The 15,304-nt window shown below is 36.4% G+C and overlaps 1 protein-coding gene across 3 annotated transcripts in view; it reads left to right on the forward strand.

Moving 5' to 3' along the window:
- fray (oxidative stress responsive kinase frayed) overlaps nt 1-15,304 on the forward strand; it is a 570,703-nt gene that overhangs the window by 488,114 nt on the left and 67,285 nt on the right. For all 3 annotated transcript variants that reach the window (XM_090411795.1, XM_090411792.1, XM_090411793.1), the window contains exon 13: nt 8,133-8,351. In XM_090411795.1, coding sequence (XP_090267921.1) covers nt 8,133-8,351 — 219 coding nt within the window. The remainder of the gene's footprint in view (nt 1-8,132; nt 8,352-15,304) is intronic.

The following is a 15,304-nucleotide window of genomic DNA, read 5'->3' on the forward strand; positions in this document are numbered from 1 at the left end:
TGCCCACCTGACTGTCCACCACTGTTAACCTGCCATAATTATTCTTCCTCTTGCTTGCCATATAGTAGAAGTATTCCCTTGAATTAACCTTGGCATTACCAGCCAATTGCCTCTACCATACTGTATCTTTTCTTTCTTTACAATGCTTGTCACCTTCCTAGCCTGCATTTTATGCTCCTTGTGGATCTAATTGTCACCAAACTGTCTTGTATCTCTTCCATAACATTTTTCTTTTCCAGTGCTCCCTGCTAATTTCACTGTTTATCTATTTCACTCCTCACCTATTTATAGTTATATATTGCCTTATGTATTCCCATAGTGGCTCCCTAGTGCAATCAGAAGAACAACAGTATATTGCGCCCTTTGATTGGAAAAGGTCAATTTGATTCTCATTGTTACGAGAGGGATCTTTATATGGGCTTTTTCATATGAAGGTGAGTTAGCTGATCTCAGATGGAAGTAACAGGGTTTTTTCTCCCAGAAACTCAGGTTTTTCATCCTACATACAGGCAAATCAGTCTTCAGAATACATGCGATTCACAGGCAAAATACTGTTGTTAGTGGTGATGGGCAGTAGATGGCATTGTGTGTAGTAGGGGAGACGGTTAGATGTGTGCAGTGGAGTGGAGTAGAGTGCCTACCTGCATTGAGTCTTTGACTCCTTGGAGGTGTCACATAATATAATGATGATGATGTATTGTCAACATCTTTTCTGCACGGCTCATCTACTCAATGTATTGATTCTAATTGACTACAGAGCTTCCCATCATCACCCTCCTTGTTCCTAATATATCATTTTTTTGTCAGTAGTTTCTTGTTTCACCACTTTCCAAACAAGTGCCTCTTTAAGAACTACATCTTGTAAAGATATCACCAAATTGAACCTTCAGAAAACCTCTAGTACTTCGGTCACATGCCTTAATTTAGGAAATTCACTCTCATTGTTCCCATATGCTATCTTTTCCATCCATTCTATATTTCCTGTAATTAAAGTTGCCCATCAGGATCACCTTCTTTTTACATGCTCAACCAATATGCCTAAACATTTCACAATCAATATTTTCTTCATTCCCTGGCCTATAGCAGCATCCTATCTGATATTAATAGTCTGTTAATTTGAACTTCACACCACACAGATTCAAAATCTGCACATGTGCTATTAACTTCCACACTTTGTGGACACGATTCCTCTGTAATCATTAACAGTACCTCCTCTTTTCACCTTCCTATCCTTCTGGAAAATTGTATATCCTTCCATTCCTATTCCCAACAATACATTTCCTCAGAAACCAAGTTTTACTTATACTGATTATCTTTGGACATACTGATGACTCAATCAATGCAACAAACTCATCTCTCTCTTATTTTGAATACTCCTTATTTGTATACAAACATAACAATCCCCCAATCTTTGAGGCCATTCTACCAACATTCTCTACTCTAGCCATTATCCCATATCTTTCTCTTTAGTCTGAGGGGAAAAAAGCATGATGAACTTTTAGCCTTTTATGGTCTTTCCAAGTTACATAAAGAAAATGTTTCATTAAGACTTATAGAGAACAACATAGGATGTCGAACTTATAAACTCTCAAGATAGCTATCTAATCTTCTCTCTGTGGTTAATTAGGAAACTGCTTCTTTCATAAAATAAAATTTAATAGATTTCAAGAATAAAATTTCAGGATTATCCTTACAACCCACAAATCTTCTAATAGGTTTTGATGCAGTCTCACCCTTTACAAACATCCCTCTGACTAATATGTAGTTGAATTATGATAATGATTAAATGATTTTCTTCCTAGCATTGTAAATTTTGGAGCTTCCGTAGCTCAGTCAGTATAAATCAGGGGTGGGGAACCCTGGCATGCATGCCAAATGTGGAATGCCAACGACTTTTTTCCAGCACACAACCCAGGCCTCACCTTAAAAAATAATTAAATGAATATTGTATTTGCCGGTGTATAAGATGCACTTTTTTCTTCGAAAATAGGTCTGAAAAACAGGGTGCGTCTTATATGCTGATACTCAGTTTTTTTTATTACTTTCATTTCTGGAAATTTTCTCTGTTCCGAGTTACGCGATTTCTTTCTTGGTTCCTTGCGGTGTGTGAGAGCATTCCAGTTACGTAGAGTTCAGTGGATGCGCATGCACTGTCATCGACGATCACAGCTATGTTCCTGTTCGTTTAAACTTTCCAATTGTCGCGGTTGTTGTGAAAGGTGATAAATTTCTGCCGTTAAATTTTCTCTAAATTTCTTGGCAAATTATGGCTGAAAATGTTGGCATTGCTACAATATTGAAGAGGCCTATCATTTCACAAGTTTGTGAGTGGGTCAAAGCTTCATGGGATGCTGTGAAAACCGAGACAGTGGTTAAATCATTTAAGAAGTGTGACATTAGTAATGCACTGGATGGTACAGAGCTCATTTAGCTCTGAAGATGAATTTCTGGGTTTTGACAAAGAAGATTAAAAGGTCGGTACTCTTTCCTAGTTAGATTAGGTATTTGTTGAAAGTAGACCTACTTATTACTTTATATTTGAAATACTGTAAATTCATTATAATATTCAGTGATAAAGTTTTTTCCTAAAAAATGTGAACCAAAAAGGGGATGCATCTTATATGCCGGTAAATACATATCCAACATCTTTGCTGAGGTGTATATTTTAACTTAATAGAATACAGGTATCCCTCGATTAACGCAGTTAATTAATCCCTTGATGTTACCTCATATATCCTAATCACGTTATTCAAGTCTAATAATCAATGGTAAAAATTGCAATTCCTCCATGATCGATTACTGTATTAATAATTTGTTTTATATGGTACTCTTTTAGGAAAGATAAAAAATGAATGCAAAGTAAATGTTTAATAAACACTTGTACTTACATTATTTACTGCAATTTTTTTATCAAAAGAAGTTATCAAGAGTCGTTTGAACAGTTTTAGTTTTTTTCTTATCGGCATAAATTCTACGATAACAAGCAAAATGACTCTCCAGACCTCGGCAAACAAGCAATAAAACATAACGAAAAAATACTGCAAATATAATACATGATGGTGCAAATTAAGTGGATATTGAATCCAATATTATTTCATAGCTGAATATAGAAACTACAAGAGTTTTGTGCCGAATATATAGAAATTTCGGAGGAAGCAAGCATAAGCAACCTTGTGGACAAGTCGTAGTAAGCTCCAGATCAATTTCCTTAGTATTTTCCATAATGTAATGCACATCTCCTAGAGAACATGTATGATAAATATGCCTTTGGCTCTCTATTTCAGTAATACATGATGGTTTATTTATTTTCAGTTACAATCTAGAAATTATTGAACAAAAAATAAAAAAAAAAACTAAACTATACTATACTGACATCGGAGGTCACGGTATCTCTCGGATACAATTTACTGTCAAATATCACAAACCTTTACATTACATAACATCTGTAAAACCAAGCTGACAGCAAAAAACAGTACGGAATATCACTCGTAATATATGAATGCACAGCTATTCATGACCTCCAAGCTATACACTGAATTGTTTAAGAATATTCATATTAAACCTTCTGTATGTATCTGTCAGATCAGCTGTGAGCTCCACAGGGTTAAAGGCACGTTAATCAAAACTCTTGCCGCGTATATCAAGGGATTGCTGCAATTAATTTCGGCGCATTAAGCAAGGGATACCTGTACAATTTTATTAAGTAGAGCAATACCAAATAAAAATGCAATAAAGAAACAAACACTATCAACTGTTTTGGTAATAATAAGTGATAAGAAAATGAAATAAACAACCTATTTCCAAGCCATCTATCTCAGAGATATGCTGACGCAAGTTTTGATCCATTCAATTGCTGCATCATTCGCCAGGCAGCCAGATGTGGCACGACTCCTTTACCATCATTTTATATATTTTTTCGTGTTTCATAAAGAATTAATCGGTTTTCTAAAGTATATATATATGTGGATTGGGATTTAATTAAATTGTATGTCATCAAAATATGGAATTGAAAGTATTTATTGTCAATTAATGTTTAATTTATTAAATATAAATGCAGATTTTCTTTACATTGCCATATCATCATCAATGATCCTAAAAGGCTTAAGAGGCCACAATGTTCCAACTACATTACATAGCCATAAGCAGAAGTTATTCTTAAAGCTATGTGAAATGTATTAGCAATATTCAGGATTGAATGATATATTCACGTAAACACAAGAAAGATATTTATTTAACCAAATATTTCGGTCTGGAAATAGCAGACCATCTTCAGTGGTATTACAAGAACAGTTTAAAAAAATACAAGCTAGAATACTAACAATAGATCATTAAAAATAGAACATGCCGCGTGATGTTATATCACTAAGTATGAAATGGAATATTTTGAAGTAGAGACATGATTGGAAAAAAAAAAATTAATGAGTAATCTTGATTAGACTTTCCCAGATTTTTGATATAGATATACAGTCATTACGATTCAGATATACAGTCATCACAACTCCACGCTTTCCTTGAACAAACGTTCGAACCTATAACGGGATCTATGTAAGAGGTGAGTCCTGGACCAAAAGATGCTGTGGTCAGTTTCAATCCTGTGTTGAGCCAATCCAGACTTTTCAGGTTTGTTGTGAAGAATGGAGGATTAATGTTCTTGGATTCTTTTTTAAAGAGAATGTCCAGTTTGTCCAAAATAGGAGAGATCACAGTTGCAAGGAATTTGATAAACTCCAGGAAGAGATAAAGCTGAGCATTTGTCTTTAGGAGAAGGAAAATGAGAAGACAATAGTCCAGGACTTGCCTCTTACATAGATCCTGTTATAGGTTCGAATGTTTGTTCAAGGAAAGCGTGGAGGCCTTGCTCCATTGTCCCAACCTGAATCGTAATGACTGTATATCTATATCAAAAATTTGGGAAAGTCTAATCAAGATTACTCTTTTTTTTTTTTTTTTCCAATCATGTCTTTACTTCAAAATATTCCTTATACTTAGTGATATAACATCACACGGCGTGTTCTATTCTAGCTTGTATTTTTTTAAACTGTTCTTGTAATACCACTGAAGATGGTCTGCTATTTCCAGACCGAAATATTTGTTTAATAAATATCTTTCTTGTGTTTACGTGAATATATCATTCAATCTTATGTCACAAGTATCCTTAAAACAGCAATATTCAGGATTATGAAGTGTTATCTGCATGTGATGAGATGGCATGCATGCCCTTCTCTTATTGGCATGTGTGTAGGTATAGGTAGGCTTATAATTGTACTACTTTTTTAGTGTTTGCTTAAACTTGGTAGGCGTACAGAAAGTGATTATAATGAGATTTTCTGAGTCCAAATTATTATTATTATTATTATCAACACCCGACCTCCATGGAGTCAGAGACTGATCATGAGAGGTACTCACTATTGTATACAATGCTCATCCAAACTAAACTGACTCAGTGTCCACAACACACTCAAACACAACATACTCTTACAACTCAAATAAAGACTAAGTATTGCTTGATATAATGCCCCATTGACACCATATAACTGTAGCGTATTGAATAGCTTCTCTCTTGGCATCTTGTCATATGCCTTTTCCAAATCGACAAAACTTAAATACAGATCTTTGTTATATTCCCATGCTTCCTCGACTATTTGTCGTAAAGTGAAGATCTGATCCTGACAGCCTCTATTTGGCCTGAATCCAGCTTGTTCTTCACCCAGCTTTTCTTCCACAATTCTTCTCAACCGTTTTTCAAGTATACTTGCATAGATTTTGCCAGGAACACTCAGTAGTAAAATACCTTTGTAATTCTCACATTCAATTTTATTTCCCTTTTTATATATGGGTACTATGAGAGCTCTACTCCAATCATCGGGAATTCGTCCCTCTGTCCAGGCTTTCTGAACTATGCAGTGCAGCCACTGTAAGACTTTTATACCACCATACTTCAGCATTTCTGGTCAAATATCATCTACTCCTTTTGCCATTCCACATTTTAAGCCTTTGATGGCTTTTTCTACTTCAAGTATGGATATGTATATATGGATATACACATGGTCAGTGTTTTTTACCACTATGCTGTCATCACTGCTTGTTTCATTTAGCAATTTTTCAAAGTAATTACTCCATACTTCAAGGATATCTTTTCTTCCGTTTTCATGAAACCTTTATCATCTCTAACTCCTTTTACAGCAGTCTTTCCTCCATTCCTAAGCTTCTTCAACAACCTCCAGAATATTTTGCCACTTCTTGATATTTATTTTCTATATTCTTGCCAAAGTCCTCCCATGACTTCTGTTTAGCTAGTTTTACACAGTGTTTCACTTTCTTACATTTGTCTCTGTATTCTGTAAGAGTAAAAGCTGACTTATTTGCCAGGAACTTTTGATATGCTTTCTTCTTTTCCTTCACTCCCTCTTTAACTTCCTGTGTCCATCATGGAGTTCTAATTTTTTTATCCTTGCAGACAACTTCACCACATTTCTCTCTAGCTGAATCAATCCGTGCTTTTTTCAATGCTTGCCACTGAATCTCCAAGGTTTGATTCCTGTTCTCAAACTCTTTCATTTTTTCTTCGATAATCTTTGTGTATTTTAGTCTACAGTTCACATCTGAGAGCTGCTCAACTTTTATTCGCTTTAAAACTTTCTTACATGTTATTCTTTTCAGTATGAAATTCAATTTTATCCTGCTCAAGACTAAATAGTGATCACTTCCAATTTCAAATCCTCTGTACACTCTGGTGTCCTACACAGGGACATTTTCTAAAACATCACTATCAACAATAACATAGTCAATGAGACTTTTCTTATTCCTAGCCTCTTCTCTCCATGTGAATTTGTGCACATTTTTATGTTGGAACATGGTGTTAGTAATAACCAGTCCATGTCCTGAGCAGAAATCCAACAGATATTTGCTATTATTATTAGCTTTGCTCTTTTCTGCAAATTTTCCCAAAATATTTTTGTATGTCTCACAATCATTTTCTACTCTGCTATTTAGATCCCCAACAGGGACCAACTTTTCTTTTTCATTGTGTCAGTTGCTTTTTCTAAAGCCTCAAAAAATTCCTCCACTACTACCTTAGTTAGAACCTTCTGTGGGACCATAGGCACAAATAAGTCTCATTGTCCAGTTCCCCATTCTCATATTTGCCCACATTACTCTACTTGAGACTGACTGCCATTCAAGAAGATTAGCCTCGTATTTTGTGTTGAATACTATGGTTACTCCTTTTTTTCCTTGATTGTCATTGCCTGAATATAACATTTTGTTATTGCTCAGAAACATCTCGCCAGTTTATAGAATTCACTGGAATAATACCAAGTTCTACACAAAAGCTATATTATTCTGGAAAAACTGTATAAATAAAGCTGTGAAATGCTCATTCATAATCTTAACCAATATTTACCATTGATGTGTTTCATAAATTTTAATTTATTTCTTTATCTATTAATGCATATGGAATTATTCTCCTGTAGTCATTAGCACATATAACATCACATGCTTTCAATTTAATTGTTGTTCTTTCTTTTTGTGGTTATCTTCCTGTAGTGTTGAAAATGACTATGAAACATAGTGTCAAAAATTCTACAAATAAACAAATTTTATGTAAATAATCTCTATAATTATTTAGTATTAAAATGTCTTCCACTTAGATTTTGATTTTCAAATCAGTTGGAATACTCATTCACAATCCTAACCAATGTTTACCATTGATGTGTTTCATAAATTTAAATAATTAATTATTTAAATTTAAAATATGTTACTATTTTATTTTAATTTATTTCTTTATCTATTAATGCATATGGAATTATTCTCCTGTAGTCATTAGCACATATAACATCACATGCTTTCAATTTAATTGTTGTTCTCTCTTTTTGTAGTTATCTTCCTGTAGTGTTGAAAATGACTATGAAACATAGTGCCAAAAATTCTACAAATAAACAAATTTTATGTAATTAATCTCTATAATTATTTAGTATTAAAATGTCTTCCACTTAGATCTTGATTTTCAAATCAGTTGGAATAAATTTTGTTGGGACATTTTTGTATAACTTAGGTAACTCATAGCATTTCTTTTCCATTGCATTGGTGTAAACGTAAACATTAACAGGATATATGCATTTCTATTTAATAAGGATAGTACAACAAGAGAGCATCCTTCCATACCAGAGCCATCACCAGCAACTTCCACTGTGACTAGTCAGTCGACTTCCAGTAGTGATTCTGTACCTCAAGTCCCTGAAATACCTGTGCTTATGGACACCCAACCATCCATCCCATCTCAAAATGAAGTACCTGCCAACTCTGTAGCTGTTCATATGCAAGATAATATGAATCATGTTGTATCATCTCAGGTAATAACTTCAGTTAGACCTGTTTATTTCTTTAATCATTTCTGATTTATTAGTATAATACTTTCACTTTACATGATGCAAAATTAGGGGACACATTGCCAAAATTGTGAAGACAACACAAAGGCTTCTGGGAATGATGTGGAGGACACTAACGTGTAGAAGTAGGGAGATTCTTGTTCTGTTGTATAAGGCTTTGATTAGGCCACACATAGACTATTGTGCCTGGTCACCGGGTTTTCAGAAGGATGAAGAGATGTTGGAAAGGGTCCAAAGGCGACTTACTAAGGTAGTTTCTGACCTCTGGAATGTGGAGTATGAGGAAAGATTGAGAAGATGTAATTTGCAGAGTCTGGTGGACAGGAGGAAGAGGGAAGATATGATAGAGTTCTACAGAGAATAGTGGGAGATCAGGGGAGAACCAGAGGTCATCCCTGGAAACAGTATAAAGAGGGTGCGAGTAGGGGAGTGACAGGCAGGTTTTTTTCGTGCAGAGTTGTGAATGATTGGAATGCCTTGCCTGAGAGTGTGGTGTCTGCAAAGAGTTTGAGTGTGTTTAAGACACGGTATGATGAGATGTGTGGGTGTTAAAAGGACCTCCCAGATGAGTCTTTGACTCCATGAGGTCTTGGGATAATAATAATAAATAAGAGATTCATTTCAAAAGTCCTGGACACACACACACATCACATTGGTTGTAAGCCAAGACTGAGTAAAAGATATGTGCTTGTTTTCTGTTTATAGTACTATACTCTGCAAATTGACTCTGAAATGATGGAAGAATCTCACTTTGGTTGATATTGCACATTTTGCATGGCAGTACATAATCACATGTTTCTCTTCAAGTATCTGATATTATGGAAAAGCATTGAATTGCGAGTATTGCATTGAAAAGTAAGGCATATGCTTCTTATTCCTCCTCACCCCATACAACTCCAGATTTCATTCATTTCCTAACAAGAAAGAACCACTCTGTGGAAAGCACTTCTCTACCATTGATGAAGTTTCCACTGAAGTGACCTGACATATCAGGCATTCAGTTTGATAAGACAGGACAAATGTTAAATTTCACTTAACAAGAGGAATACTGGTGCACAAATGACCTTTATCTGTTACCAGATCTTATGAATGAATACGGTATTCATCTCAGATATTTATCAAGTCTTTGATGAAAGACTAGAGATCACAGAATGCTGTCATTGATGTCTTCCTTCTCTCTTAATTTACTCATAGATGTCTGGGATTTGGTGGGAAATGAGATGGCATAAATGACATTATCTTAAAACTGAATATATTAGGAAAGAACTCTATTTTGCTGTCTATGTTGGTAGCATACAGTCATTTAAACACTATAAGAGACGAAACATTTTTGATGTCAGGAAAAGATCCAAAGGAAGACCAAGATAAAGATGGAGTGATGCAGTTAGAAGCATTCCAGAAGGCTGAAATATGGAATGGTATGAGTCACTTAGAGAAATTGCAGCTAGAAGGGAGAGTAATAAATGCACAGGATGAATTTGAGCAAGTAAGAAACAATGTTAAAGAGCAGGAGAATTAGGAATTAGTGATTGAAGTAGTGCTTATGAATGGAGAAGTGGGGATAGCATGAAGTAGTGAATGAGAGAACAAGAAATGCGCAAAGCAAATGTGGAGACTTTCTTAGCTTTAAAAAAAAAAAAAAAAAAACCTTCCAACTGCTTTTTCTATAGGTTTTTCATTCAGGAGGCAGTCGATATTCTCAAGTGTGCCTACCTATTTTAAGTCTGTGTTTTTATTGTGGATTTTCTGTCCAAATGTATTGTAGCATTTATTCAGTTTAGGAATCCTATAGATGTTATTTAAGAGTATAACATCACCTACATAGAGTAAAGAGCTGAGATTTAAATCTCTAGTTTTGATATCGGGTTTAATGCCACTTTCTTTCATAATGTGATCCATTTAGATTATGAATAACAGAGATAGTGTAGACCAGCGTTTCCCAAATTCTTCCTACGACAGAACACTTCACAAATCCTGAAACTTTAACGGAACACCTTGGTTACAGTCGAGTATCATCGGTCTCACATTCAATGTAAAGCTAAGCGCACACTATCACGAAGTAGGCTGTATCGCATCGCAAAAATGCGACAACTCGCACTACGGGTGTGCCGGGCCGCAGCTCATCCCATTGACCTTGCTTGTGACCGCACATTTCCTAGAATAGATACTTTACTCGAGCTCGGAGGTGTCGACAACTGTGAGTGGCTGAGTCGAGGCCAGCACACGCTGGCCTTAGCACAATCCACTCACAAAATGAAGATTGCCTTATTTTCAAACATGTTTGAACTTGTTGCAGCATTTAAAAGTAGGCTCATATTAATTTTGATAATTAATATGAGCCTCATATTAATTTTGATAATTTTTCATGCACTTATTCACTTTACGCGGAACCCTGGTGTAGACTGTTTTTCACAATATAACGTAGTGTTTTGAATATAATTGCAGCATTTTGAACAGCTTTCCTCTTAACAACCTTTTCGTATTTCTTTCCCAGATCTACAAAACTTAAAATACAGTTTATGTTCTAATGATTTCACAACTATTTGGCATGAAACCAGCTTGTTCTCCTTCCTTTCCACAAATTTTCTTATCCTTTTCTCAAATATACTTGCACAAATCCATTATTATTCATGTTGATGATAGATAATCATCAACATAAATAAATAATAGATCTCATATAGCACCCTTTCTATAGAAGGGTGCTATGAGATCTATTGCAATCATCTGGAATTTGACCTTCTAACCATGCCTTCTGAATTATACAGTGCATTTCCGGTTGAATATCATCTGCTCCGATTGGCATTCCACGTTTATTTTTGATGTCTTTTCCTGCTTCATGTACTGATATATTTTCTACCACTGTTATGTCATTGCATGTTTCATTTAAGTCTTTCAAAGTAATTGCTTTAGTTCTTTAGAATATTTTTTTTATCTTGTTTTCATGTCACTATTTTCATCTCTGATTTCTTTGACGGTATTTTCTTTTCTCCATTTCTAAGCATATTCATTACTCTCCAGAACACTTTTGGATATTAAACCTTTATATTTTTATCAAAGTTTTCCTAAGTTTTTATTCACTGCTTTGCTTTCTTACCTTTTTTTCCATGACTGACTTTTAACTTTTGGAATCCACCATGGAGTTTTTATTTTTCTAGCCTTGGAAGTGTGCTTTTCCATCTGAACTGTTTCTCTTTTTTTTTTTTCCCCAGTGGCTGCTACTAAGTCTCCAAGATTTGATTCTTGTTTTCAAACTTTTTTTTTTTTTCTCAAATAATATTTGTATTTATTTCTACAGTTCTCGTAGACGGGCTTATACGTTGGTTATGAATTTCTAAATAACTTAGGGAATTGAAACAACGTAGATCCGAATATAAATTAAATTATACTTTAATAGATATTTCCGATATTTCGGCAATGTCACATTGCCATTTTCTAAAGGAACTTACAAAAAGGCAGGTGTACACAGGCAATAACAATACAGTATAACTGAGAATGAAGATATGAAGCTATCGTTCTCCTAGAAGTCCTGATGGTGCCCTCTGACTGGCTAAGTAGGCGTTCTTGGCCGTTGGGCTGAAGGTCTGCTGATGTATGCCTCCCAAATTTGGGGCAGTCGCATACAACCAAATTTGTTGAGGTTTGGAGAATTTCTTATGGCAGAGGCTGATTCCATAAATAATCTTTCGAATTTATATTTGCTCCGGTGTATTATTGTTGCTTTCTTCCACCGTATTCTGTGGCGAGTATCCAGAGCATGGTCTGCAAGACCAGAATGGCTATACTTGTAAAACCGGATGTAGTCCTTGTGTTCAGAAATTCTGATATTCGCTGTCCTGCCTGTTTGGCCAAAGTACAACAGTTTACAACTGCAAGGGACCTGGTATACACCAGGTAGGTCTAGGGGAAGTGGTTGGTCTTTGGCAGAGCGGATAAGGGATGCCAATTTTTTGTAAGGCCTGTAACAGGAGGTGAGGTCATGTTTTTTTTAGACTTTTGGTGATTTTTTCTGAGGTGCCTCGGATGTAGGGAATGGTGATGGATTTAGAGTAATCTTTTTTGTGGAGGGAGGGGGGAGGAGGTGGGCTGTGGTTTGTAGGTTTTAATATTTTTTTTTTGGGGGGGGGTAGCCATTGGCTGAGAAAGTGTTGAGGATGTGATTTAGTTCAGTGTTAAAGGCTATGTCGTTAGAACAGATTTGTTTAGCCCTGTTGTATAGTGTTTTTACCACTCCATATTGTTGTGAGTGGGAGGGGGGGGATTGTTGGTGGATGTATCTGCCTGTATGGGTGGGTTTTCTGTAAACTGAGAAAACCAAAGTTCCATCAGGCTGGCGGGTGACTAGTGTGTCTAGGAAAGGGAGGCAGTTCTAAAAAAGAATTCTGCCGTCAATCCAAAACTTGCTACCAACACCGTAATCAACCTTTCTTCAGTCACCCTGAAGCTCTCAATGTGCTTTCACGTGGCCACAACTTCGCCATTGCTCCCAGAAAAATACCAAGTGAGGATATTATGATCCAGATTGAAAGAGGAATCCGCCACCTTCCACATCAAATCGCCAACAGTGTAAGACTGGATGTAGCTTGTGTCCTTTCCATAGCAAAGCCGCCCAAAACCAATATATCCAACAAGGAATTTAAAGCCCTACAGGAATTGAGAAATAATGAAGAATTAGTTATCACCAAAGCGGATAAAGGAAATGCAACTGTAGTACTTAACCAAAAGGACTACAAAGGTAAGCTGAATGCTCTTCTATTAGATCGGGCTACTTACCTCCCTATCAATTACAATCCCACCAACTCACAAATTAGAAAACTTCACAGGCTCCTTAAGAAAGTCACTTTGTGGCCTGTAGAAGTTACCAACAGATTAAAACCGTTTAACTCTATTACCCCCCCCCCCCCCGTATTTACGGACTCCCAAAAATACATAAAGAAAATGTGCCATTACGTCCCATAGTGGATGGCATTGATTCCCCCACATACAAATTAGCTAAACATTTGGCCAAAGAGCTCGCACACTAACTGGCAACACACCATCACACATAAAAAACTCAGCCCACTTCAAAGCCAGCATAGAAAACCTTACACTCCAACATACTGACATAATGGTCAGCTTCGACGTCTCCTCCTTATTCACAAATGTCCCACTCAAGGAAACTTTAGAGCTAATCCAAGCTAAATTTTCCCCCGATATCTCAGCCCTATTTCAGTTCACAATGAACTCAGGCTATTTCGTTTGGCAGGGAAAATTCTACAAACAAATAGAGGGGACAGCCATGGGCTCACCCTTGGCCAGTTTCTTTATGGAGACCTTTGAGGAAAAAGCCTTAGCCTCTGCCCCACAAAAACCCACCATATGGCTTCGCTACGTTGATGATGTGTTCGCTATTTGGCCACATGGCTCTGAAACACTCATCTCCTTCCTTACACACTTAAACAACCAACACGCCAGAATCAAGTTCACCCTGGAAAAAGAAGAAAACAACTGCCTCCCTTTCCTAGACACACTAGTCACCTGCCAGCCTGATGGAACTTTGGTTTTCTCAGTTTACAGAAAACCCACCCATACAGGCAGATACATCCACCAACAATCCCCCCCCCTCACAACAATATGGAGTGGTAAAAACACTATACAACAGGGCTAAACAAATCTGTTCTAACGACATAGCCCTTAACACTGAACTAAATCACATCCTCAACACTTTCTCAGCCAATGGCTACCCCCCCCCCCAAAAAAAAAATTAAAACCTGCAAACCACAGCCCACCTCCTCCCCCCCTCCACAAAAAAGATTACTCTAAATCCATCACCATTCCCTACATCCGAGGCACCTCAGAAAAAATCACCAAAATTCTAAAAAAACATGACCTCACCTCTTGTTACCGGCCTTACAGAAAATTGGCATCCCTTATCCGCTCTGCCAAAGACCAACCACTTCCCCTAGACCTACCTGGTGTATACCAGGTCCCTTGCAGTTGTAAACTGTTGTACTTTGGCCAAACAGGCAGGACAGCGAATATCAGAATTTCTGAACACAAGGACTACATCCGGTTTTACAAGTATAGCCATTCTGATCTTGCAGACCATGCTCTGGATACTTGCCACAGAATACGGTGGAAGAAAGCAACAATAATACACCGGAGCAAATATAAATTCGAAAGATTATTTACGGAATCAACCTCTGCCATAAGAAACTCTCCAAACCTCAACAAGTTTGGTTGTATGCAACTGCTCCAAATTTGGGAGGCATACATCAGCAGACCTTCAGCCCAACGGCCAAGAATGCCTACTTAGCCCGCCAGAGGGCACCATCAGGACTTCTAGGAGAACGATAGCTTCATATCTTCATTCTCAGTTACTGTATTGTTATTGCCTGTGTGCACTTGCCTTTTTATAAGTTCCTTTAGAAAATGGCAATGTGACATTGTCGAAATATCGGAAATATCTATTAAAGTATAATTTAATTTATATTCGGATCTATGTTGTTTCAATTCCCTAAGTTATTTAGAAATATTTCTACAGTTCATTTCTAAAAGCTGCTCTACTTTTATTCTTTTTAAAGCCTTGTTGCTTACTTTTCTTCTCTGAAATAAAAAGTGATCACTAGATTGGGATCACTTCTTATTTCAGATCTTTTGTATATTCCTTTTCCTGATCCAATATGAAAATATCACACTATCAATAATAACATGGTGAATGAATATCATCTTTTTGTCTTCTCTTGTGAATGTATGCAAATATTTATATTGGAACATGGTGTTAGTGGTGACCAGTTTGTGTTCTGAGCAGAAATCTAGGAGATATTTAGAAAATGCTCAATGTTAGCTTTGATCTTCCTTCAGATTTTTTCCAAAATGAGTCCATTCAGACGTGGTAAGTAGTTGGAGCCCACAAATTCAGTCCAAGAGATTTCTGCCAC

The sequence above is a fragment of the Typopeltis vanoorti genome, chromosome 22, assembly GCF_054136105.1.
Source record: "Typopeltis vanoorti isolate ZY-2024b chromosome 22, IOZ_Tvanoo_1.0, whole genome shotgun sequence".
Taxonomy (NCBI): Eukaryota; Metazoa; Arthropoda; class Arachnida; order Uropygi; family Thelyphonidae; genus Typopeltis; species Typopeltis vanoorti.